General features: G+C 51.2%; 3 protein-coding genes and 2 long non-coding RNA genes across 33 annotated transcripts in view; 3 read left to right on the forward strand and 2 right to left on the reverse strand.

The window, feature by feature from the left end:
* The window catches only part of PC (pyruvate carboxylase), a 109,828-nt gene extending 104,890 nt beyond the window's left edge, over positions 1-4,938 (forward strand). For all 25 annotated transcript variants that reach the window (XM_074013117.1, XM_074013116.1, XM_074013118.1 and 22 more), the window contains 11 exons: positions 106-250; positions 663-752; positions 839-1,060; positions 1,553-1,709; positions 2,197-2,437; positions 2,543-2,792; positions 3,002-3,246; positions 3,348-3,527; positions 3,605-3,853; positions 4,095-4,235; positions 4,316-4,938. In XM_074013117.1, coding sequence (XP_073869218.1) covers positions 106-250; positions 663-752; positions 839-1,060; positions 1,553-1,709; positions 2,197-2,437; positions 2,543-2,792; positions 3,002-3,246; positions 3,348-3,527; positions 3,605-3,853; positions 4,095-4,235; positions 4,316-4,564 — 2,169 coding nt within the window. In that variant the 3' untranslated portion in view covers positions 4,565-4,938. The remainder of the gene's footprint in view (positions 1-105; positions 251-662; positions 753-838; positions 1,061-1,552; positions 1,710-2,196; positions 2,438-2,542; positions 2,793-3,001; positions 3,247-3,347; positions 3,528-3,604; positions 3,854-4,094; positions 4,236-4,315) is intronic.
* Positions 4,939-5,201: 263 nt separating this feature from the next.
* Positions 5,202-6,838, forward strand: LOC135967200 (uncharacterized). 2 transcript variants are annotated; one of them, XR_010581158.2, is made up of 3 exons: positions 5,240-5,356; positions 5,521-5,591; positions 5,919-6,028. It is a non-coding gene; the product is annotated as an uncharacterized lncRNA (long non-coding RNA). The 2 variants fall into 2 exon arrangements; XR_012423035.1 differs by lacking the exon at positions 5,521-5,591 and having other exon boundaries at positions 5,202-5,356; positions 5,919-6,838.
* On the reverse strand, positions 6,787-9,851 carry RCE1 (Ras converting CAAX endopeptidase 1). 4 transcript variants are annotated; one of them, XM_045372194.2, is made up of 8 exons: positions 9,652-9,851; positions 9,417-9,519; positions 9,246-9,329; positions 8,916-8,994; positions 8,251-8,418; positions 8,050-8,121; positions 7,726-7,788; positions 6,787-7,454 (listed from the first exon to the last, which is right to left on the reverse strand). In XM_045372194.2, exons 1-8 carry the CDS (start codon positions 9,834-9,836, stop codon positions 7,219-7,221), a joined length of 990 nt encoding a protein of 329 aa, XP_045228129.1. In that variant the 5' UTR covers positions 9,837-9,851; the 3' UTR covers positions 6,787-7,218. The 4 variants fall into 4 exon arrangements, with proteins under 4 accessions (XP_045228129.1, XP_073869228.1, XP_045228130.1 ...); XM_074013127.1 differs by lacking the exon at positions 7,726-7,788 and having other exon boundaries at positions 9,246-9,325; XM_045372195.2 differs by lacking the exon at positions 7,726-7,788.
* Positions 6,787-25,166, reverse strand: part of TOP6BL (TOP6B like initiator of meiotic double strand breaks) — a 107,427-nt gene continuing 89,047 nt past the window's right edge. The window contains exons 14-23 of the mRNA XM_065529397.2: positions 14,612-14,690; positions 10,218-10,438; positions 9,652-10,118; positions 9,417-9,519; positions 9,246-9,325; positions 8,916-8,994; positions 8,251-8,418; positions 8,050-8,121; positions 7,726-7,788; positions 6,787-7,454 (exon numbers count right to left, since the gene is read on the reverse strand). Coding sequence (XP_065385469.1) covers positions 10,053-10,118; positions 10,218-10,438; positions 14,612-14,690 — 366 coding nt within the window. The 3' untranslated portion in view covers positions 6,787-7,454; positions 7,726-7,788; positions 8,050-8,121; ... (3 more) ...; positions 9,417-9,519; positions 9,652-10,052. The remainder of the gene's footprint in view (positions 7,455-7,725; positions 7,789-8,049; positions 8,122-8,250; positions 8,419-8,915; positions 8,995-9,245; positions 9,326-9,416; positions 9,520-9,651; positions 10,119-10,217; positions 10,439-14,611; positions 14,691-25,166) is intronic.
* Positions 13,803-14,641, forward strand: LOC135967201 (uncharacterized). Its single transcript, XR_010581159.2, has 2 exons — positions 13,803-13,915; positions 14,574-14,641. It is a non-coding gene; the product is annotated as an uncharacterized lncRNA (long non-coding RNA).

A 25,166-nucleotide genomic window follows, 5' to 3' on the forward strand; every position in this document is an offset into this window, starting at 1 on the left:
GCCCAGAAGCTGTGCTGGCCTGGGGTGGCACCTTCAGCCTTTTCTCCTCTCCCTTCCCTGTCTGTGCTGCATGGTGACGCCCTCCTACCCACCTCTGTCCTGCAGACCAACATCCCCTTCCTGCAGAATGTGCTCAACAACCAGCAGTTCCTGGCAGGCACCGTGGACACCCAGTTCATCGACGAGAACCCAGAGCTGTTCCAGCTGCGGCCTGCGCAGAACCGGGCCCAAAAGCTGTTGCACTACCTTGGTCTGGCCCGAGACTGCCCTGCCCTGCCCTGCCCTCCCCACCCTTCTCCTCCCTTTCCCAATCCCTTGCTCCTACCTCTTTGCCACTCCCCATGACCAAAGAACTTCCTAGTGCCCTCTGCCCCTCACCCCTGCCCTCATTCTGGCCCTGCATCCTCTTGTCCTGCACCCTCCCATTCACCACTCTCCTTGCTCCTGATCTGAGAGACCCCACTTTTCCATCCACGTGGCCCTCAAGAGGTCCCCAGTGCCTGGTCCCAGGAGGCGCTGGCTTTGGAGAAGACAGGGGCCAGCTGGAAGCCCGGGGATCCTGGAGGGATGTGTCCCTGTCCCTGAGCCCAGCCACTCTCACTGCTGCCCTCTACTCAGCCTCTGCCCAGCCCACCCTGACCCACTGCCCACTCTCTCCCCAGGCCATGTCATGGTAAACGGCCCAACCACCCCGATTCCCGTCAAGGCCAGCCCCAGCCCCACGGACCCCATTGTCCCTGCAGTGCCCATAGGTAGGTGAGATCCATTCTGTCAACTCATGGGGGAGATAAGAGGTTGCCACCTGCAGGACGGGCACCAATGCCCCTGTCTACCCTAGGCCCGCCCCCGGCTGGTTTCAGAGACATTCTGCTGCGAGAGGGGCCCGAGGGCTTTGCTCGAGCTGTGCGGAACCACGAGGGGCTGCTGCTGATGGACACGACCTTCAGGGACGCCCACCAGTCACTGTTGGCCACTCGTGTGCGCACCCACGATCTCAAAAAGATCGCCCCCTATGTTGCCCACAACTTCAGCAAGCTCTTCAGCATGGAGAACTGGGGAGGTAGGCTGGCATGCTGCGCAGCACCTGGCAGGAATTGGGTGCCCACTGTGTGGCCAATCCCAAAGGCTTAGGCCACTGGGGACAAGCTAGAGACGTTAAAACCAAGAACACCAAAGAGGAAGAACTGAAGAAGGCCCAGCCCCCTCTCTGGCCAGGCCTGGTGCTGGCACGAGGTTGCAGAGCTGAAACCAGGTGCATCCTGGGAGGCCCAGGGTCAGGAGGAGACACTTGCCTGTTAGTTAATTATAGCACAGAGATGCACAGAAGGTGGGATTATAAAGGGGGCATAGAAGGGACACAAATGAGCCTGGTCTCCCCCGAGAGATCAGCCAAGGGAAAAATTTGTGGGGGTTGGAGCAGGGAACACAGGGACGGCGGAGATGAGCAGGACTGGTATTGGGGCCAGAGGCTTGGGCTGCAGAGCTGGCTGCAAGGCCTGGCAGAGTTCCCCAGACACGCAGAGCTGATCTGGGCCTCTTGGTTCCTGTGCAGGAGCCACGTTTGATGTCGCCATGCGCTTCCTGTATGAGTGCCCCTGGCGGCGGCTGCAGGAGCTCCGGGAGCTCATCCCCAACATCCCTTTCCAGATGCTGCTGCGGGGGGCCAACGCTGTGGGCTACACCAATTACCCAGACAATGTGGTCTTCAAGTGAGCCTGGGGTGGGGTGGGCAGATACTACCTGTTGTGGCCCAGAGAGTACCGAGCCACGTCGTGGTGGCCTCTGTTCTCTCTGTGGCCACACGCAGCACGGGCTGCTGTTGGGAAATAATCGAGAAGTGTAGAATTGGAGTTGCAGAACTGAACAGGATTCTAAATTACCCCCTCACTCCTGGGGCAGTGGAAGGCCTGAGACTTGCCCAGGTCACTCGGTACAGGGCTGGGACTGGAACCCAGGCCTCAGGACTCCTTGCTCAGTGCCCTCTTCCGCAGGCTGCCACTGGCCTAGCTGATCCTCCAGGGCCTGGTCCACACTTGGGTGCCCCCCGCCAACGACCTGTGGATACCACACCCCATGCCAGGCCAGATCCTCAGATCTCATTCCCCAGGGCAGTAGAGTGGGTCAGGAAGGAGCCAGGGAAGACTGTTCAGAGGGAGGTGGGGTGGGGCTCAGCCCTGGGCGCTCTCACCCTCGCAGGTTCTGTGAGGTGGCCAAAGAGAATGGCATGGATGTCTTCCGCGTGTTTGACTCCCTCAACTACTTGCCCAACATGCTGCTGGGCATGGAGGCGGCAGGAAGTGCCGGAGGCGTGGTGGAGGCTGCCATCTCATACACCGGCGACGTGTCCGACCCCAGCCGCACCAAGTACTCACTGCAGTACTACATGGGCTTGGCCGAAGAGCTGGTGCGAGCTGGCACCCACATCCTGTGCATCAAGGTGCCTGGGCCACTTGTCCATCTCTCCCTCTCTGTCCCGACCATGCCCCCACCCACAGGCACATGTCCTGCCCCCTCTACCATCTCTCTCCCCGTCTTCCTCCAGGATATGGCTGGGCTGCTGAAGCCCACGGCCTGCACCATGCTGGTCAGCTCCCTCCGGGACCGCTTCCCCGACCTCCCACTGCACATCCACACCCACGACACGTCAGGGGCAGGCGTGGCAGCCATGCTGGCTTGTGCCCAGGCTGGAGCTGATGTGGTAGATGTGGCAGCCGATTCCATGTCTGGGATGACGTCACAGCCCAGCATGGGGGCCCTGGTGGCCTGTACCAGAGGGACTCCCCTGGACACAGGTAGGAAGAACAGCAGCCCGTGGCCACACCCCTCTCCAATCCGCAGCCACCACCAGTCCCAGTAGTGTTGGACCTGCCTAGGATCCAGATGCCCTGCTCTGGCCTTGCCGCCTTCTGTCACCTGAGTCAGACATGGGACCTGAGCTAGCCCTGGGTCCTGGAGGAGTCATGCATTTCTAAGGCTTCCTCTGACTCTGGCCTCCCTGCAGAGGTGCCCATGGAGCGAGTGTTTGACTACAGTGAGTACTGGGAGGGGGCTCGGGGACTGTACGCGGCCTTCGACTGCACGGCCACCATGAAGTCTGGCAACTCGGATGTGTATGAGAATGAGATCCCAGGGGGCCAGTACACCAACCTGCACTTCCAGGCCCACAGCATGGGGCTCGGCTCCAAGTTCAAGGAGGTCAAGAAGGCCTATGTGGAGGCCAACCAGATGCTGGGCGATCTCATCAAGGTGAGCCCTGCCCAGCGCTCTCCTACCTGACCCAGCCCTGCATGCACCTGCTGCTGGCTGCCTTGAGGTGCCTGGCACCCTAACCTCCAGGGCCTTCTCAGGTGACGCCCTCCTCCAAGATCGTGGGGGACCTGGCCCAGTTTATGGTGCAGAATGGATTGAGCCGGGCAGAGGCTGAAGCTCAGGCAGAAGAGCTATCCTTCCCCCGCTCCGTGGTGGAGTTCCTGCAGGGCTACATCGGTGTCCCCCATGGGGGGTTCCCCGAACCCTTTCGCTCTAAGGTAGGGAAGGCCCAGCATGATGTGAGGGTGGGGGCTGGATGCAGGAATTGGGACTGACACTCTGCTTTGTTCCCCAGGTACTGAAGGACCTGCCGAGGGTGGAGGGGCGGCCCGGAGCCTCCCTGCCTCCCCTGGATCTGCAGGCACTGGAGAAGGAGCTGGTAGACCGGCATGGGGAGGAGGTGACCCCAGAAGATGTGCTCTCAGCAGCTATGTACCCCGATGTGTTTGCCCACTTCAAGGACTTCACTGCCACCTTTGGCCCCCTGGATAGCCTGAATACTCGCCTCTTCCTTCAGGGACCCAGGATCGCAGAGGAGTTTGAGGTCAGTGGCTCTGCTGCTTGTCCACACTCCACCCTGGCCCCCCTGCCCCAGAGCGCTGGAGTTTAGCTCAGCTGTCACTCAGTCTCACAAGCTTTGGGAGCAGAAAGGACTCTTGAGACCGGAAGCTAGGCCTTTAGGGACGAGGAGCCAAGGCCCAGTGTGGGGACTTCCTATGGCCAGGGCTGGGGGACTGCTCTCCCACCTTGGCCTCCAGCCCTGAGTCTGCGCACCCTTCCTGCAGGTGGAGCTGGAGCGGGGCAAGACGCTGCACATCAAAGCCCTGGCCGTGAGCGACCTGAACCGGGCTGGCCAGAGGCAGGTCTTCTTTGAGCTCAATGGGCAGCTGCGGTCCATCTTGGTCAAGGATACCCAGGCCATGAAGGTATTGTCTCCCCCAGGGCCAGCGGGGCGGTGGGGCTGTCTGGGCCCAGGATCTCATGTCCCTCTGGCCTGTGTCTTTAGGAGATGCACTTCCACCCCAAGGCCCTGAAGGACGTGAAGGGCCAGATCGGGGCGCCCATGCCTGGGAAGGTGATAGACATCAAAGTGGCGGCAGGGGCCAGGGTGACCAAGGGCCAGCCCCTGTGTGTGCTCAGTGCCATGAAGATGGAGACTGTGGTGACCTCGCCCATGGAGGGCACTGTCCGCAAGGTTCATGTGACCAAGGACATGACACTGGAAGGGGACGACCTCATCCTGGAGATCGAGTGATCTTGCCCCAGACTGGCAGCCTGGCCATCCCCAAGCCTTCAACAGAAGCTGTGCTGCCACAGCAGGCCCAGGCCAGCCAGCGCCCGAGGCCAGCAAGGTCGGGCCATGGAGGTCCTGTCCAGAGCTGGACAGGAGACACCCCGCCTGCAGCGGCTCATTCCTTTCAGCCATCGTCCTTTCCTCTGGCGGACAGCTGCTCACATGTTCATCTCTTGCCAAATAAGGGTCTCCTCCTCACTGGAGACTACAAGTGGTGGGTCAGGTGGTCCTAGGACCCGGGGGAGGTTTAGGGGTCCTATCTCCTGGGGGAAGGGGAGATTTAAGATGTCCCAGGTCCTGGGAAGTTTGCTCAATAAAACTGGCTTTCCCCTGCCCTCCATGCTGGATGCTGTGCAGCCCCCTGGCCTAGTGCAGCCCACACCACTCAGCAGTGGGTGGGCAGGTCAGTTGTGTCATCCTCTTCAGAGGGTAGTGAGGATGACAACTGTGGCCCTGTTTTAAGTCACTATTGGGTGCTTACTGTGTATACTCCCCCAGCAGGACTAGTAGTACTGAACTTACTTGAGGGGTGGGGCCTGTTCTAAGTATTTAACACCTATTAACTCAGGGAATTAACCTTATCCTCTTATGGACACAGAAATCAAGTCACAGGAAGATTAAATAATTTGTCCAGGACTCCACAAGTAGTAAGAGACAGAGAGAGATGAAACCCAGGCCGTTGGCAGACTCGTCTCCCAGCCCCGCTGCTTTATTTTCTAAAACCCAAGGCCAGCGTCCCACCTCAGTTAGCAGGTAAATGCAAGCAGGTACCACCTTCTGGGCAGTGGGTGAGACCCTCGGGAATGGTGATCCGGCAGTCTTGTGCGTGCTCTGGATGTGAGAATGATGGCAGGAGGTGAGGGGGAGTCCAGGGTCTCAGGTTCTAACCCTGCCACTCCCCATGACCACCCCTCCAGACCCCTGCTCAGTTGCCTTTCCTGCAGCGGGGACACTAACGCTGCCTGCACCACTGCCCTCCTGCCCACAGGTAGGGGGAGGATGGGGAAGGGAGCAGGAGGCTGGGCAGTTCCTGAGATGGAGGGGCGGGGGTGGGGAGGCTGATGCAGGAAACACCAGCCTCTGGGTAGGAAGCGCCCAGCAGGCCTCTGCCCAGTGCTCCCAGTGCCAGTCCAACCTCTGGGATGGCCAAGTCACAGTGGGCTTGAGCCTCTTCCTTTCTGGACCGCCATGTCCCAGATGTACCCCAGGAGGCAAGTGACTGCGATGCTGCCCCTTCCATCCGGGTGGATGTCGTCACGGCCAGCCTGCTGGCATCGTGGGGGCAGTGACTGCACATCCCTTTTCTTTCCCGCAGCGGCCAGCCTCAGGGAAGGGACCCTGGGACAACCTCCTTGAGCCTGGAATGGGACCTAAAGGGCTAACATTTCCTACCTGCCCCCCGCCCTCCCAGCCCACCACCAAGACGGAGTCTCGCTCTGTCGCCCAGGCTGGAGTACAGTGGCGTGATCTTGGCTCACTGCAATGTCCGCCTCCCGGGTTCGAGAATCTAATTTTAAAAGGGCACAGGCAGGGAAATGAGAGCCCTTCCAAAAATGATGGAGAGCAGGCAGAACACGCGCAGGTGCTGAGAAGGACCCTGGAGTCACCGTGTTGCTTGGCAAAGTCGCCGCCGCCCTCAGAGCTGCAGCCTGTGTTGTGGGTTCCTCTGGGGCAGAGGTCCGAGGTGGAGGGAACCAGAAAAGCCTCTACTTCTGGTGATTCAGGAGTAGGTTTCTCTCCCATTTGGGACCTATTTCCTCTTGTGAAAAACAAGGCGGGCAGACTGGAGGTCCCGGCAGAGGCTTGAGGCCAGTCCTCCTCCCCTCAGAAGAGATAGCTCGGAGGCTCCATTGCTGAGGTCAGGGCCAGGGCCATGGTTCCCTCCCTGACCCATCAGCCAAGCCACAGGCCCCAGGACGAGTGGGGCTCACAGCTGCTACCTGCAGTCTCAGACCCACCGACACTAGGACTTTGGGGCATGGCTCAGGAAGGAGGAAGCCACAGGCCCCCAGCAACCAGAGCTCCCAGCCCATTCTGTACTCCAGGGAACTACCTGCTGGGATGCACCGCCCAGATGTCACTGTTGAAGGTAGCTGGGACAGGTGTGGGCACACTCCCAAGAGCTGCCTAGAATCCTCACACAAGATCCCAAATAGACCGATTCCCAAAGGTCCAAGGCCATGTTACCCAAGTTAAATCTCTTTAATATCCCAATACAAAGTCCTGATGCAAAAAGACAATGAGAAAACCCAGGAAGTTGGGGGGTGGGGGTGGGGAGAGGTTTTATAAATAAAAAAACCCCCGAGCAGCTTTTGAGAGGCAGAGGAGCTAAGAGAAGCAGCAGTCCAAAGTGAGGAAGGGAGTGTGTGGCTCCTGGGACCTGCCCCTTGTCCCCTCACTCACAGCTGCTCGTAAACACCCCTTTCGAAAGGGGCTGCACCCTTTGGATATCTGCTCCTTTCTCTTGGTCCCTGGGATTCAACTAGCTCTGGCTTCAATCCCCTACAAAAATTCCTGAGATCTCGGGGACCCCAGCCAGTCCCTCCCCTGCAGTACCCCTTGGTGGGGAGGGCTGGGGAGCCGGTGAGAGTTCATGTTGTATCCAGGAGCGTAGGTCAGGAGCACAGGGGCGCCTCTGAGTCCCCTGCCCGCTCCAAAAGCACACAAAGGGGAAGGCTGCCGTAGAGCTTAGGGTCCGTGAGGGGCTGGAGCAGAAGGAGGAAGAGTCCCACACCCAAGGCATAGCCTGCCAGCAGGGGCCGCCTCTGCGGGTGCTCCAAGGCCGCGCAAACAGCCGGGAAACCCATGTAATTGCAGAAGGAATGGCAGAGAACCGGCCCAATCAGGTGTCCTGGGGAAAAGAGACAGCAACTCAGGGAGCAGCCCTACTACCTCCTCTGGCCCTTCTAGGGCTAGTGACCCTCATCCCCTAAAACAGGAGATCAAGATCCCACTACCCCAGCCATCCACCCACACACCACGGCCTCTGCTCCTTTCCACCTCTCAGACCAGCCTGTCTCAAGGACTGGAATAGAAGAACTTGTTCCTAGAACAAACAGTATTCCCATTCTCCCACCCGCTCCTGTGGGCCCCCAGGGACCCTTGAGGGACTGAGGACCAACCTGTGCGGATGAAGAGGAAAGCAGTGTAGGCACCGAAGACGGCTGTGTAGGAGAACTGGAACGCTGGAGACGGGGAGGCCGCGAGTGACCACACCTGCACGCCCTTCCTGCCCCCGCACTACACACCCATCAGCCAAAGATCCACCATCCCCTCCACCCGGGGCAGTGGCTGCCTGCCCCACCACCTACAGCTGTCCTGCACCCCAACTCCCACGGTCAGTGGCCCCTCCAATACTGTAGCCCTCAGTTCCCAATTCCTTCTCCAGACTGGCCATTAGGGACATCATCACACACCCTAACCCAGGCCAGCTAGCCAGGACTCACCAGCAGACAAGAAGATGTTCCCCACGCTGCTCTGGCGGAAACGCAGCTGCTCAATAATGTGGTGAAAATGGGCTGGGAAAAAGATGACAATCACATCACAGTCATTCCTCCCAACCTCCGTTCTAGGCCTGCCCCTCACCTCAAGCCCCCTTCTCAGCTCTCATGCTGAGAACACACCAGGACCAAGTTGGCCAGACTCACCAACTCCAAAAAAGAGCGGGCAGGTGAACACAGCAGGGCCCAAGCCCATGCACGGTGCCAACATAGGCAGCATACAGGCCCGGAACACCAGCTCCTCTGTCAGGGGGGCGATCACTTGGTTCCGCAGCCAACGCATGTCTGTGAGGCAGCGGGCCCAGGAGCGCGGGGCTGCAGAAGGAATTCAGGATAAGCTGTGAGTGACAGGCTATCGGACAATGAGACCCCAGAGGCTCCAAGGGCTCCTCTCCCACAACTTCACCCTGGTCAAACTCAGGTTAGGCATCAATACTCCTGAGGACGGGGGTGTGGACCCAACATAAACCCAATGTCTTGAGAGGACCTGAAGGGAAGGCATTAGATGAGGCAGGGCATCCTGGAAGTAAACTCTGGAGACACCAAAATTTAACCAAGACCAGCACTGGTTGGGGAAGCAGGGGACAGTGCTCTCTGGTCCACACCAAATACAGCTGGGGGTTCCCAGGGAACTCCTTGGACGTTGGGAATCAACCCTTAGAGGCCATCTAGCTCTGTTTCCAGTTTACTGATGAGAAAACACACCCAGAGAACATTTCACGTGTCCAGATCACACCCTGAGCCCGCTGACTCCCTGCCCCATTGTCCTGGACTGCCTGTGCCTACTTTTCCCTTCAGCCGTTAAGACTCACCCAGGACAACCTTCAGCCCATCTGCCAGGTCACAAGGGCAATCCATAGAAAGCTGCATCAGTGGGCCCAGGAAAAGAATCTGAGGGCAAGAAAACACTTTCACCACAACCCACCGCTTTTGCCCAGACCCTTGCCCATGCCCCTGAGACCCCAAGCTTGAAATCCTCTCAGCCAGGATTTCCAGACCATGCATACCGGAGAACCCTGGGGCCATCTCAAAAGCCCTGTCTCCCATCAGCCAAAAACCGAATACAATCAAGAGGAGTCCAAAGCACTGCGCATCAAGCTGATAACAAAGACCAGAAGAAAAAATACAAAAGGAGCACTCACCATGGTCAGCAACAGGGGCAGCAGCGCCGCTGGGAAAATGCCCTCCAGCCTGAAGCCCATCAGGGTGAGCAGGGATGTGCCTGGCTGAGCCACAGGAAAGGGGGCATCAGTCTTGCTTCCTCCCCTAAAGACCCCTGAGTTCTCTCCCCCTTTGCCCCGCCTCCTTCGCACCTGGATGCCTGTGAGTTCCCTCCAGAGCAGCACGCACAGGGGTGAGAGACTGGACACCACCAGGACGCTGGTGAAGCGCCGCTTGATGACGGCGGGATGGTCCCTACGGAGGGGACAGTAAGTTCAAGGGGCCCGCGGCTGCCCATCAGCGCGGCCCCGCCCCCGGCTCGCCCAAGCTCCGCCCGCAACCCCGCCTCGCAGGGGCGCGGGTTCCGGCCGCGCGCAGCCCCCGCACCTGGGCAGTTCGCTCTTCCAGACGTAGAGGCTGCCCACGTAGGAGCAGGCGAGGCTGAGACAGGAGAACACTGACACCCAGCAGCACAGCCCGGGGCCCGGGCCGCCCAGCGCCGCCGACTCGGGCGGCCGCTCCGGCCGCGACACCGACAGCAGGCGCAGCCCATCCCCGCCCAGCGCCGCCATTGCGCCCTGACCCGCGGCGCGCACCAGTGACGCAGTCCCAGGGAGGTGTGGGTGACGTCAGGCTGCGGCGCGGCTCCAGGCCCCGCCCCACCCGGGCCCGACGCGGAAGCAGACGCGAAAGCGGCCTCGGTGAGCGCGGAGCAGCTTTATTAAACCACGGGGCAGCGGCTGCCCGCAGCCTCCGGATCGGTGGGCACTTGCGGAAAGGGACCCGGCTCAGGGCCCAGGGCTGGGACTCAGCCACTCCGACAGGTTGGAGACCTCCTGCAGCCACAGCACGTCCTGCGGGAACAACGGGGCCCGGAGTGAGGACCCCTCGGCAGCGGCCTGTGGCCCGCACCTCCTGCCGCACCCTTCCCTGCGCAGCGCTCGCTCAGTTACCTCCAGGCGGCTCCCACGGCTCACCCTGCCCGGCGCCAGGGCCCTGCCGTGAGCCTTAAAGACCGCCCTTCCGCTAGGAGTGAGGGGGGCCGCGGTGGCCTCCGGGCGGCGCGGGGCGGCCTCTGACGGGCTCGGGGCCCTGGCGGAGTGCAGAGCTCGCATCTCCTCCATGCGGAGGCTGCCCCTCTTGAGCCTCTTGTTTTCTGCTTGCTCGTTGGTATCTAGGAGAAAACAAGCCACCTTCATCTTATTTTCATGGCCCTGTGTTAGGAAGACCCTTGGGTAGGGGGGAAGCCTGGGAGAAAGGGCGCCGAGGGGCTCTTCCCACCGCATCCCTGTCAGCAGGTCCCATCCACACCAAAACCCTGCAGCTCCGGGCGCTTCAGGAGCAACCTGAGGCTTCAGAGAGGTTTCAGGGCCTCCCTATTCTCTCACCCGGTCAGGAGATTGTCCCGAGCCCTCACTTGGGGGACTCGGGCCGCTCAGTAGCTTTCTGCACACAGATTCTTCCTGGAGTCTGCACTGACAAGCTCCCCTCCCTGCCAGCCTGTCCCCCCATCACCTCTCTGGCCTCAGTTCTGTCTCCCTTAGTTGCTCACGTTGCATTGGGCGGTGCCCATAGGCAGCTTTCCTACTCTTAACTGATTCATTTGTCAAAGCGAGTTTAGATGGATAGATTCTTCCGGAGCAGGTCCTGGGGATGTAGATCAATGAGCTTTTCCCTGAGAGAAGCTCACAGATGCTAGGAGGGATGCAAACCTGTGTACAAAGCCCAGGGTTAGAACAGAGAAGGGAGCCGACCACTTCTGCATGTGAAGAAAGGTTTCCCTGAGGAGATAACCTGAGCTGGGCTTTTTTGTTTTTTTGAGACAGGGTCTTGCTCTGTTGCCCAGGCTGGAGTGCAGTGGCGCAATCCTGGCTCACTGCAGCCTGACCTCTTGGGCTCAAGCGATCCTACTGTCTCAGCTTCAGCTTCCCGAGTACCAGGGACCACAGGGGCGTGCCACCACACCAGCTAATTTTTTTACTTTTTGTAGAGATGGGGGTCTCACCGTGTTGGCCAGAGTGGTCTGAAGCTGTCCTCCCACCCTAGCTCCCCAAAGTGACGGTATTACAGGCATAAGCCACCACTCCTGTCCCAGAGCTGGGTTTTGAAGTATGAATAGTGATATGCCAGACAGACAAGGGAGAGAAAGGGAATTTCATGCTGAAAGTTACGCAAGTAATCTTTATGCAAAGGCATAAAACAACCTCCTACATAAATGTTTATAAAGATGGGGTCTCGCCTGTCACCTAGGCTGGAGTGCAGTGGCACGATCATAGCTCACTGCAGCTTTGAACTCCTGGCCTCATCCTCTCGAGTAGCTGGGACTAAAGGCACACACCACCATGCCAGGCTAGAAACAGATTTTCATCTGTAAGAGACAGGAAGCCAATAAAGAGTTTTAAGCACTGGTGAAATATATTGGTAATTTTGTACTTCAGAAAGATTGTTCTTTCAAAGGTGTGGCTTAGATCAAACTAGAGACAGGAAGACCTTAAGAGCCCACTTCGACAAAAGTGAAGACAGTGGGGATGGAGGCGTCACCAGGAATCAGAAGTGTTCATCAGGCCTAAGTGACAGGCCTTGGTGAGCACCTGGATGTGGGAGAGGCCTCTTGGCTGGGTGCAGTGGCTCACGCCTGTAATCCCAGCACTTTGGGGGGCCGAGGTGGGCAGATCACGAGGTCAGGAGATCGAGACCATCCTGGCCAACATGGTGAAACCCCGACTCTACTAAAAATACAAAAATTAGCTGGTTATGGTGGTGGGCACCTGTAATCCTAGCTATTCAGAGGCTGAGGCAAGAGAATCACTTGAACCTGGGAGGCAGAGGTTGCAGTGAGCTGAGATCATGCCACTGCACTCCAGCCTGGGCAACAGAGGGAGATTTTGTCTCAAAAAAAAAAAAAAAGAATGAGAGTCCTCTTGAATTAATCCAAGATTTCAGATGTGATAAACTGGACAGTGTGCTATTAATCATGACAGAGCCCAAAGTCTCTTTAGTCAGGAGAGAGGAAACTGAGGTACCAATGGGACCTCCATGAGGAGCTGCCTAGTGAGCAAATGAATCTCCCAACTGGTGCTCAGCAGAGGCCTTGGCTGGTCACACCAGTTTGAGAGTCTTGAGCCCAGAGGCAGGGGTCAGCAGCTGGGATGGAAGATAGCTGGGTGGGAGAGCAGGAGAAGCACTATTTAGGCATGACCAGAAGAAAGTAGGTGAAGAGAAAAGCCCAGAGGGAAAAACCAGGCGAGTCATAGTCTTACAGTGCCAAATTTTGCGCATAGTTCAGAAACAATGAAGATAAATGCAAAATTTGGTAATTAAGAGGCCTTCCCTAAGGGGAGAAGTTTCAGAGGCCACAGAAAACAAGTACCCTAAGTGATGGAGAGAATGAGAGGAAGAAAGGGAGACAGGGTGCATGCAGCTTGTAGTTTTGAGACCCTTGGATGAGATTGATGGAAAGAGGTGGAGGAAATTCAAGGTCATGGGAGATTTTCTTCTGACAAAATGAGAGCTTGACCTGCTGAGGAAAAGGAACTCAGAGGAGAGCTGAAGGTGCAGCAGTGATAACTGATGCAAGCAGGTCCCGAGAAAGCAGGAGGATGATCCCACTGTGATCCCACACTGATGAGGTTCTGCAGTGGGAGGGTGCAAGTTGGGTGAGTTTACTGAGAAAAGAGATCAGTAAGTAGGAAGCAGGAGGCAGAAACTGGGTAGATTTTTTAAAGAATGGAGTAGCCACTGAGGGGCAAAGGCCAGAAAGGCAAGGGGAAGGACTGACAAACCAAAGGCTCCTGAGTGAGTGGACCAGGGATGGATGGTGGCATCAACCCACAGTTTGGCGATTTTCTTCAGCAGGGCTGCCCATGTGAGTCATAGAATGGATGCTGATGAGAGCCACAGGTCTGTAGGGCAGAATAGCCCAAGCCATCCTCCAGGGGTTCCACCAGATTATAAACACCTAGATTTTAAAGCTCAGGTTGCACACTGGAGAAAACACAGGCTTTGGAGGCGGCAAGCTGAAAGTCATTACCTCCTGTTAAGCATTCTGCCTGACCTGAGCCTGGGTCCTCTGGTTTGTTAGGATCCATGCCTCCCCCCGCCCCCAGAAGGGCACTGTAAGGACTAAACGAGGTAAGGTCTGTGGAAGACCCCAGCATCTTTCCAGCGTCCACAGAATTAAATGTTAATTTTTTCCTTGTATGGGAAGATACTTATTCTTTTGTCTCTTCTGACTGCATAAATACTGAATTGTATGTATCATACTTGCATTTTTTAAAATCTCCAAATCTAAATTTATAAAAATAGATTCTTTGCTTTGTACAAGCGTTCACAGCAGGGTTCTTTTCAGTAGCAACAGCCCCCACAACATTTAAAACATGGTTCAGCTGACAGTGATTTCAGGGACACATCTTAGGCCTAAGCATAAACGTGTATGTGTTGTAGTTGTGACCCTAGAAAGAGGGATTTACCAACCAAGCATAGGTGCTGAAGTCACAATCCCCAACTTCCCTTGACCCAGATACTGTTTTATCTGAAGGACTCAGGATCTGTCGGAGGGCATCCCTGCTAATTCAGCTCTTCCAGAGACAGCAGAGCTAGGCTGCCTGGGTTTGAATTCTGGCTCTGTCATTTACTGGCTGTGTAGCCTTGGGTAAGTTTATTGATATCTGTGGGCCTCAATTTCCTCATATGTAAAATGAGAGTTAATAACAGTGCTTATAGCTCCTAGGATTGTTTTGAGAACTAAGAGCATTAGTACATTTTAAAAGCTCAGAATAGTACCTGGCACCTCTGCTAGTGACTGAACGTGAGAGCTGCTGTACCCCTGCTGCAGCAGGCTGGGAAGGCTGTTTAAGTATTGCGAGAGACATGTATGGAGAAAGGACTTCAGTATAATTGCCATCACAACACATGCACTGACACTTCCCCATAACACACATTAAGAGTGACGTGGTGCCTACTCTTGGGAGCAGCCTCCAAATCCCAAATCATAATAGTAACCAAAATGAGGGGAGCTGCAGCGTCAACCCCAGTGATCAAGAAAAGATGTGAAGGAACCACCTGGATTCAGGGCACTGAATCTGCGTATTACCTGCCCCCATCCCATCGTGTGCAGCTATCTGTAACTGCACAAGACTATATTACAAATTTCTAGTCCTGTCCTAACATCTTCGGGAGGGAATAACTGCTGCTGCCTTGAAGACCCACAGTGGCAGCAATAGCTCACTAAATTGCAGAAGGACGCCGCTGTAGTAGAAGGTACAATGGAATAGTTTGAAAGTTTGAACTCACGTTTTTTACTTCCCCAGCTGCAGTCCAGGGCTCACTTGAAAAGCTAAAACCTTACCTGCTAGGAGCTCCCGGCTGCTGTTATCAGGTACGTCCTCAGTGCCCTGGGCTGAGTCCTTTTTCTCTAGGGTTAGCTGCTTAAAAAAATTAGAAGTCCTAAGTGAGTTTTGCAGAAACATGAACGAGCCCTAGTGAAAAAGGAGTGTGCCTAGTGGCTTCACTGACCTCACAAGGTTGTCTGCCCTCACCTGGAACTCCCTCTTCCTCCTGGCTCACGAATCTCCCTACCCACCCTCTAGTCCTCAAGGTTTCCCTCTGTGGATCCTTCTGCACTCTGGCCACTCACGGCACATCCTTTCTTCTCTGAGCTCCAGTCTCTTGGCTACTGCCTGCCCATTCCTCGGGCTCTGCATACTCTGCAAGTATCCTCTGTGCCCATTCATCAAGTAATGTGCATATGTCCATTTTCTACACCCTAAATCCCTTCAAAGGCAAGGGCCATCATGCCTGTATCACTTTACAGCTACCTGAGTGCCTTACACAAGGTAAGTTTGAGAAAGTCAAACCTGGGAAGCCACAGGATGTATTCTGTAGTCATCTGTAGCCTCCTAGAGCCCTGCCACACTGGTTAGTTCAATAATTTTCACAGAGAAAAAGAGATTCTTACTGAGACCAGGACCCAATTCTCCCAGCTCCTTTTCAAGAATACAGACGTATAAAAATAGATATCCTCTTCTCAAAATTAAAAATTTGTGGCCCGGCATGGTGGCTCATCCCAGCACTTTGGGAGGCCAAGGCAGGCAGATCACCTGAGGTAAGGAGTTCGAGACTAGCCTGGCTAACATGGTGAAACCCCGCCTGTACTAAAAATACAAAAATTAGCTGGCCATGGTGGCGGGCGCCTGTAATCCCAGCTACTCAGGAGGCTGAGGCAGGAAAATTGCTTGAACCTGGGAGGTGGAGGTTGCAGTGAGCTGAGATCACACCATTGCACTCCAGCATGGGTGATGAGTCAGACTCCATCTCAAAAATAAAATAAAATAAAATAAAAATTTGTGCTTCCTGGCCGGGTGCGGTGGCTCAAGCCTGTAATCCCAGCACTTTGGGAGGCTGAGGTGGGAGGATCACAAGGTCAGGAGATAGAGACCATCCTGGCTAACACGGTGAAACCACACTTCTACTAAAAATACAAAAAAAAAAATTGCATTGGGAGTTATACCTGATGTAAATGATGAGTTGATGGGTGCTGACCAGTTGATGGGTGCAGCACACTAACATGGCACAAGTATACATATGTAACAAACCTGCATGTTATGCACATGTACCCTAGAACTTAAAGTATAATAATTAAAAAAAAAAAATACAAAAAAATTAGCCAGGCGTGGTGGCGGGGGCCTGTAGTCCCAGCTACTCAGGAGGCTGAGGCAGGAGAACTGCGTGAACCCGGGAGGCGGAGCTTGCAGTGAGCCAAGATGGCGCCACTGCACTCCAGCCTGGGCAACAGAGCAAGACTCCGTCTCAAAAAAAAATAAAAAATAAAATAAAATTTGTGCTTCCCAGGAACAAAAGTGAAAAGTCAATCCACAAGAATGGGAGAAAATGTTTACAAATCATACCTGCTAAGGAACTTTTATCCAAATTAAAGAACTCTTTTTAAAATTTATTTATAGCCCAGGCATGGTGGCTCATGCCTGTAATCCCAGCACTTTGGGAGGCTGAGCCAGGCGGATCATGCGGTCAAGAGTTTGAGACCAACCTGACCAACACGGTGAAGCCCCGTCTCTACTTAAAATACAAAAAGTAGCCGTGGTGGCTCACACCTGTAATCCCAGCTACTCAAGAGGCTGAGTCAGAAGATTCACTTGAACCCGAGAGGCAGAGGTTGCAGTGCCGAGATCAGTCTACTGCACTCCAGCCTGGGTGACAGAGCAAGAATCCGTCTCAAAAAAAAAAAAAAAAAAAAAGGGCCGGGCGCGGTGGCTCAAGCCTGTAATCCCAGCACTTTGGGAGGCCGAGATGGGCGGATCACGAGGTCAGGAGATCGAGACCATCCTGGCTAACACGGTGAAACCCCGTCTCTACTAAAAAAATACAAAAAACTAGCCGGGCGAGGTGGCGAGCGCCCGTAGTCCCAGCTACTCAGGAGGCTGAGGCAGGAGAATGGCGTGAACCCAGGAGGCGGAGCTTGCAGTGAGCTGAGATCCGGCCACTGCACTCCAGCCTGGGCAATAGAGCGAGACTCCGTCTCAAAAAAAAAAAAAAAAAATTTGTATTTTTTGTAGTGACGTGGTCTCACTATGTTGCCCAGGCTGGTCTTAAACTCCTGGGCTCAAGTGATCCTCCCACCTCAGCCTCCCGAAGTTCTGGGATTACAAGTATGAGCCACCATGCCTGGCCCAGGGTAAATAACTCTCATAACTCAGTAATTTAACAAACCAATTTAAAAGTGGGCAAAAGATTTGAATAGACATTTCTTCAAAGAAGATATACAAATGGCCAGTAAACACATGGAAAAGATACTCAGCATAAATATTCATTAGAGAAATGCAAATCAAAACCACGAAATTACTTCACATGCACTAGAATGGCAATAAGAAAAATAATGACAACAGTTAATGAGGGTATAGAGATACTGGAAGCATCACACAGCACTGGCAGGAATGTAAAATGGTGCAGACCGTGGAAATCAGCTCTAAAGTTCTTTAAAAAGTTAAAACATAGTGTTACCATATGACTCAGCAATCCTACTCCTAGACAGATACCCAATAGAGTTACAAGCATGTCCACACAAAAGTGTTCGTAACAGCATATTCATAATAGCTAAAAAGTGGGAAAAAACTTGTGTTAATCAACTAATTAATGGATAAAATGTGGTATATCCATACAACGGACTATTATTCAGCCATTAAAAATGGATGAAATTGTTATATGGTACAACATAGATGAACCTTAGAAACACGCTAAATGAAAGAAATCACATAAAGGCCACATGTTGTATGGTTCCATCTATATGAAGTGTCCAGAATAGGCAAATCCACAGAGATGGGAAGTATACTAGTGGTTGCCAGGGATTGAAGGGAGAGGGGAACTGGGACTCACTGCGAACAGCTACTGCTAATGGCATGATGGAGATGTTCTGTAATTTAGTGGTGATGGCTGCACAGCATAGTGAATATACTTAATGAGTTTTATTCTTTAAAGTGGTAAATTTTATGGTATATGAATTATCTCCATAGGAGACCTATCATATATTGTTTACTAAAACAAATTTTAGTTCCCAAGTAATTACATTCCAAGGAACATAGGAAGGGCAAAAGTAATACTAAAGACGTGAAGGAAGAAACCGGATATTTTCTAAACATTTTTATCTTGAGAATTTTTTTTTTTTTTTGCTTTAGCTTGGAAAATCTCATGTCATAGATAAATCTTTCTCCTATCTTGAAATTGGTCTTATCAAGGAACTACCCACATTGAGATATGAAGCTCTGGGCCTCTCTGGGAGCCTTGCATACCCTTCATTAATCACCTGGTTCCCCAGATAAGACAGCCCTGACCTCAGGATACACCTCCTTGGATTTAACATTCTATGGGACATTTATTTCTAGTCTACCCCTCCCCTCACCCACCGGAAACAATGCCTTTCCTTAGAAAATTGCCTCCTTGTTACTACTCCTGCTCATTCTGGGTTTAAATTCTCAGTCCCTACATACACCTATGACACTAAACCCTGGAGTACTATCTTGTTCACTCCATCCTGGCCCACAGTCTCTGTTCCAACATTCAGGCTTAAAATATCCACTCTTAGCCAGGTGCAGTGATGCACTCCTGTAGTTCCAGTTCAGGAGGCTGACACAGGAGGATCACTTAAGCCCAGGAGTTCGAGGCTGTAGTGCACCATGATCACACCTATGAATAGTCACTGCACTCCAGCCTGGGCAACATAGCGGGAACCTGTTTCTAAAAAAATAAAAACAAAAATAATACCCTCTCCATTCCTGCATGACCTTTCCCTGAATATATTCACTCTAAATACACACTCCCTCATTTTTTCAGTTCCTCAATAGAGCATATAATAGATGATTTTCTTCCCTATTACTCAAGAGGTCAGCTATTCTACCTTTCCTGTTTAGAAATGGAAACAGAATGACCCAGAGGTGAAAGAATTTGACCTATCATCCTTAGTCTTGTAGTTCCAGCTGAAGCCACTGGGTGCCACTCTTGTACCGCTAACAAGTTAGTTATCACTAAATGGCCATTACCAGAGGGAAACCTGATGAGGATGTTGAGTGGAGAAGCATGGGTTCTACTCAATGACCTGGATCACTCATGCCCTTGGCTTGCAACCCAGTCCTCTGTGTTAACAATATTACCAGGCTTTAGAGCCAAGAGATCTCAGTACAAATTCTAGCCTTGCTATTTACTGACTATGTGATTCTGGGCAAATTATGAAAGTTCTGTAATCAGTTTCCTCATCTTTAAAGTGGGAAAACTATGACCTAACTTATAACATCTTTGCAGAGATTAAAATGAAAATCTCAGCACAGATTAGGGATTCAGTAAGTGTTCCTTCTTTCCAAGACCTATGACTACTGGTAAGACCTTGAGTTCACTAGCCATCTGCCAAATTAATTGGGCTATGAATGGCCCTGAGGCTATGAGCCATGACTATAGCAAAAGAACAGGGTAAAACAGGTCAGATCTTTTTTTTTTTTGAGACAAGAGTCTTGCTTTGTCACCCAGTCTGGAGTGCAGTGGCACGATCTTGGCTCACTGCAACCTCCACCCCCTAGGTTCAAGCAATTCTCATGTCTCACCCTCCTGAGTAGCTGAGACTTACAAAGCGTGTGCCAGCAGGCCCAGCTAATTTTTTTATTTTTAGTAGAGACAGGATTTTGTCATGTTGGCCAGGCAGGTTTCAAACTCCTGACCTCAAGTGATCCACCTACCTTGCCCTCCCAGAGTGCTGAGATTACAGGAGTGAGCCACTGCGCCTGGCCCAGATTACCTTTTTTAGGTCTTACTGGGGTACTACAGAGGCCCAAGTAAAAGGAATTCAGAGGCTGAAACACTCCTAGATCCTGAGGAGTCCCTCTGCCCATATATCCTGGGTTCTATGATAACAGCACATGCCTTACCCTGAACCTGTCCCTAGAAAGCTGAAGATGTGGATGGCTGTAGTGAACTGCATTCTCCCCCACCCCAAATATGTCCAAATCCTAACCCCCAGAATTTGTGAATGTGAGCTTGAGAAAAGTCTCAAATTGTAATTCCGGATTGCAGGATGGGATCAGCCTGGATTTAGGGTGGGCCCTAAATCCCTAATTACCTGCCTGTAATCTCAGCACTTTGAGAGGGCCAAAAAGCGGCCAGATCATTTGAGGTTAGGAGTTCAAGACCAGCCTGGCCAACATGGCAAAACCCTGTCTCTACTAAAAATACAAAAATTAGTCGGGCATGGTGGTAGGCGCCTGTAATCCCAGCTACTCTGGAGGCTGAGGCAGAAGAATCACTTGAACACAGGAGGTGGAGGTTGCAGTGAGCCGAGATCGTGCCACTGCACCCTAGTCTAGGCGACAGAGCAAGACTCAGTCTCAAAAAAAAAAAAAAACAAAAAAAAAACACAGATTTGAGAGACAGGGAGAAAGCAATGTGAAGATGGAGTTACAGTTTGGAGTTATGCAAGCTACAAGAAACCAAGGAACAGTTTTTATCAGAAGCTAGAAGAGGCAAGGCAAGGAAGCACTCTCCTCTAGTAACTTTGGAGGGAGTGTGGCCCTACGAACACCTTGATTTTGGACTTCTGCCCTCCAGAACTGTGGCAGAATAAATTTGGGTTGTTCTTTTTTTTTTTTTTGAGACGGAGTCTCGCTCTGTCGCCCAGGCTGGAGTGCAGTGGCCGGATCTCAGCTCACTGCAAGCTCCACCTCCCGGGTTTACGCCATTCTCCTGCCTCAGCCTCCCGAGTAGCTGGGACTACAGGCGCTCGCCACCTCGCCCGGCTAGTTTTTTGTATTTTTTTAGTAGAGACGGGGTTTCACCGTGTTAGCCAGGATGGTCTCGATCTCCTGACCTTGTGATCCGCCCGTCTCGGCCTCCCAAAGTGCTGGGATTACAGGCTGGAGCCACCGCGCCCAGCCCTTGAGTTGTTCTTAAACCTTCAAGTTGATGTTAATTTCTGACAGCATTCCCAGGAAACTGATATAATGGATTTTAGCTTTATTTGCGCAAGGCGTGGACAGCAGCTTTCCAAGTCAGAGGGAAACTGGCAAGAGTATGTGCGGTGAAGCAGCTGAAAGGAATGGCAGACGCATTCCTGGGAAGTGCATCCTAGAATGCACAGCCAGCCATGAAAGGTGTGGTGAAGGGAGCACTGACGGCTTTACTGCTGCTCTGTGCCTCTCTGGTCACACTGAAAAGGAGGATGGTCAAGTCCACGAGATGCTTTGATTCTTGGGTGCCTGGGCACCTGAACTTCCCCACCCAATCAGGCAAGCAGAAGTACAAGGTACAGAGTAGATGCAGTGGAGGTACCAAAGGCCGTTACTCATTTTCTTAGAAATAGTGTCTATAGTTTTTATACCTATTGAGATATAAACTAACAGTAAACTGCATATATAGAAAATGTACATTTTTTTTTTTGAGACAGAGTCTCACCCTGTCGCCCAGGCTGGAGTGCAGTGGCATGATCTCAGCTCACTGCAACCTCTGCCACCTGGGTTCAAGCAATTCTCCTGTCTCAGCCACCCAAGTAGCTGGGATTATAGTGGTCTGCCACCACGCCCAGCTAATTTTTAAAATATTTTTAGTAGAGACGAGGTTTCACCATCTTAGCCAGACTGGTCTTGAACTCCTGACCTCGTGATCCACCCACCTCGGCGTCCCAAAGTGCTGGGATTACAGGCTTGAGCCACTGTGCCCAGCCAAAAATGTACAGTTTTTAAGTACACATGTACATACCTGTGAAACCATCACAGTCAACATAATGAACATACTCATCTCCCTGCAAGTGTCCTGCTGTCCTTTATAATCATTCCCTCCAACTCTTCCACCTCCCATCCTCTAGTAACCACTGACCTGTATAGATTAGTTGGCATTTTATAGAATTATATGTAAGTGCAATCAAACAGTATGTACTCCTTTATTTCTCCATTTTTTCATGCGCCATGCTACTCAGAGATTCATCCATGTCACTGTGTGTATCAACAGTTCTTTCCTTTTATTGCCACATAGTATTCCTTTATATGAATCTATTACAATTTGTTTATCCATTTCCCTGTTGATACTGGGTTGTTTCTCATTTTGGGGGCTATAACAAAAGGGCCATGAAGATTTGTGTACAAGTCTTTGTGTGGAGATATGCTTTCATTTCTCTTGGGTAAATACCTAGGAGTGAAAGAACTATTCGGTCATAGGATGGGTGTGTATTTAACTTTTTAAGAAACTGCTGTTCTCCGAAGTGCTTGTACCATTTTTCATTTCCACAAACAGTGTATGTGAGTTCATTCTTCCACATGCTTGTCAACATGTGGCATAGTCAGTCCTTTTATTCCAGTGGTGTGAAATGATTACCTCATTGTGGTTCTTTGAACTTTTGTTGCGACTGATGATGTTGGGCATCTTACATCTTTATCTGCCATTTGTGTATCTGTAGCTTCTTTTGTGAAGTGTGTTCAAATATTTTGCCCATTTAAAAAAACTGGGTTGTGTTTTTATTAATGAGTTTTAAAAAAGAGTTCTTTATATATTGAGGATATTATGGTAAGATTTTTAAACATTCAATTTTAAAAATAGATACAGAACTATCAGGTGCATGGGGTACTTCTTCTTGAGTGAACTTCGTATCTTTCAATGGATTTGTCCATTTCATCTAAGTTGTCAAATGTACTGTAAAGTTGTTCAAAATATTCTGATAATCCTTTTAATATCTGATGCTACCTTTCTGATTTCTGATAGTGACAATTTGTGTTCATTCTTTTTATTCTGATTAGTCTGGCTAAATGTTTATCAATTTTGTTAATCTTCTAAATGAGCCCCCTTTTAGTTTCATTGATTTTTCTCTATTGTTTTTTCTGGTTTCTATGTTACTGATTTCCATTCTGATCTTTATTATTTCATTTCTTCTGTTTAATTTGTGTTTAATTTGCTCTTCTTATTCCAGTTTCAGTTGGAAAGTGGTATCATGGATTTGAGCCTTTTTTTCTTTTCTAACACAGGCATTTTCCCCTCTGAATACTACATCAGCTGCATCCCACAAATTTTGATAATTTGCTTTTCCATTTAATTAAATTAAAATATTTCTAATATCGCTTTGATTTCTGTGTTTAACTCATAGGTTATTTAAAAATGTGTCGTTTAGTTTCCAAATATTTAGGGATTTTCTAGATTTCTGTTACTGATTTTGCTGTAATAATTCTATTATAGTCAGAAACATACTTTTATGACTTAGATCCTTTAAAAATGTATTGAGACATATTTAATGCCTTAGAATATGTTCTATCTTGCTAAAAGTGCCTTATGCACTTGAAAAGAATGCATATTCTTCTTCTGTGGCTGAACAGAGTGTTTTTATAAATGCCAGTTAGGTCAAAGTGATTGAAAGCATTGTTCTGACTTTGTCTCTACTTATCAAAACTATCAATTATTGAGAGAATTATTGTTGAAATCTTGAAATATAATTTTGGATTTGTCTATTTCTCCTTATAGTTCTATTAGTTTTATGTATATTTATTTATTTTATTTATTTTTGAGGCAGGGTCTCGCTGCCACCTAGATTGGAGTGTAGAGATGTGATTTTAGCTCATGGCAACCTCTGCCTCCTGGGCTCATGCAATTCTTCTACCTCAGCTTCCCAAGTAGCTGGGCCTACAGGTATGTGCCACCATGCCTGGCTAATTTTTCTCTTTTTTTGTAGAGACGGGGTTTTGCCATGTTACCCAGGCTGGTCTTGAACTCCTGGGGTCAAGTAATCCACCTGCCTCGGCTTCCCAAAGTGTTGGGATTACAGGCGTGAGCCATCATTCCCAGCCCCCCTGTATCATGGTTTTATCTGTTTTCTTTGGGACAGAGTCTCACTGTCGCCCAGGCTGAAGTGCAGTGGTGTGATCTTGGTTCACTGCAACCCCTGTCTCCCGGGTTCAAGCAATTCTCCCACCTCAGCCTCCTAAGTAGCTGGAATTACAGGCGCATGTCGCCACACCCAGCTAATTTTTGTATTTTTAGTAGAGACGGGGTTTCACTATGTTGGCCAGGCTGGTCTCGAACTCCTGACCTCAGGTGGTCCACCTACCTCGGCCTCCCAAAGTGCTGGGATTACAGGCATAGCCACCACACATGGCCTGTATCATGTTTCCCCCCACCCCCCACCGCTGCCCCGTGCTTCCCCAAGACAGAGTCTTACTCTGTCACTCTGGCTGGAGTGCAGTGGCATGATCTCAGCTCACTGCAACCTCTGCCTCCTGTATTCAAGCAATTCTCCCTCAGACCCCCCACTCCCTCCGAGTAGCTGGGATTATAGGTGTGCGCCACCATGCCAGGCTAATTTTTATATTTTTAGTAGAGATGGGGTTTCACCATGTTGGCCAGGCTGCTCTCAAACTCCTGACCTTGTGATCCCCCCACTTTGGCCTCCCAAAGTGCTGGAATTACAGGCATGAACCACAGTGCCCGGCCTGTATCATGTATTTTAAAGCTCTCTTAACATGTGCATGAAAGAGGAAAAAAGAAAAAAAGAAAAAAAATGTGCATGAATGTTTAGGACTATTGTCTTTGTGATTAATTGATCTTTTCATTATGAAATCACTCTCTTAATCCCGGGTAATATGCTTTGATCTGAAATCTACTTTGATATTACAATAGCTTCTTCAGCTCTATTTTATTAGGGTAAGCATGGCATATCTTTTTCTATACTTTGAATTTTTTTCTGTCTTTATATTTAAAGTGAGATTCTTGTAGATGCATGTTGTTGGCTCTTGCTTCTTTACCCAGTCTAACAGTCTCTGCCTTTGTGTGTGTGTGTGTGTGTCTTTTATTATACTTTAAGTTCTAGGGTACATGTGTACAACGTGCAGGTTACATATGTATACATGTGCCATGTTGGTATGCTACACCCATTAACATTAGGTATTTCTCCTAATCCTATCCCTACCCCCTCCCCCAACCCCACGACAGGCCCTGGTGTGTGATGTTCCCTACCCTATGTCCAAGTGTTCTCATTGTTCAGTTCCTACCTATGAGTGAGAACATGCGGTGTTTAGTTTTCTGTCCTTGCAATAGTTTGCTCAGAATGATGGTTTTGCTCAGAAAGATGGTTTCCAGCTTCATCCATGTCCCTACAAAGGACATGAACTCATCTCTTTTTTATGGCTGCATAGCATTCCATGTGTATATGTGCAACATTTTCTTTTTTTTTTTTTTGAGACGGAGTCTCGCTCTGTCTCCCAGGCTGGAGTGCAGTGGCCAGATCTCAGCTCACTGCAAGCTCCGCCTTCCGGGTTTACGCCATTCTCCTGCCTCAGCCTCCCGAGTAGCTGGGACTACAGGCGCCCGCCACCTCGCCCGGCTAGTTTTTTTTTTTTTTTTTTTTTTTTTTGTATTTTTTAGTAGAGACGGGGTTT

Source organism: Macaca fascicularis, chromosome 14, assembly GCF_037993035.2.
Source record: "Macaca fascicularis isolate 582-1 chromosome 14, T2T-MFA8v1.1".
Taxonomy (NCBI): domain Eukaryota; kingdom Metazoa; phylum Chordata; class Mammalia; order Primates; family Cercopithecidae; genus Macaca; species Macaca fascicularis.

Excerpts from the sequence above, each read along its gene's own strand:
- RCE1 (XM_045372194.2), bottom strand. The coding sequence starts at position 9,836 with ATGGCGGCGCTGGGCGGGGATGGGCTGCGCCTGCTGTCGGTGTCGCGG. Across the intron at positions 8,995-9,245 it reads TGCCCCTGTTGCTGACCATG|ATTCTTTTCCTGGGCCCACT; the intron begins GTGAGTGCTCCT and ends TCTTGCCCTCAG. Across the intron at positions 7,455-7,725 it reads TTTCCTCTTCATCCGCACAG|GACACCTGATTGGGCCGGTT; the intron begins GTTGGTCCTCAG and ends TCTTTTCCCCAG.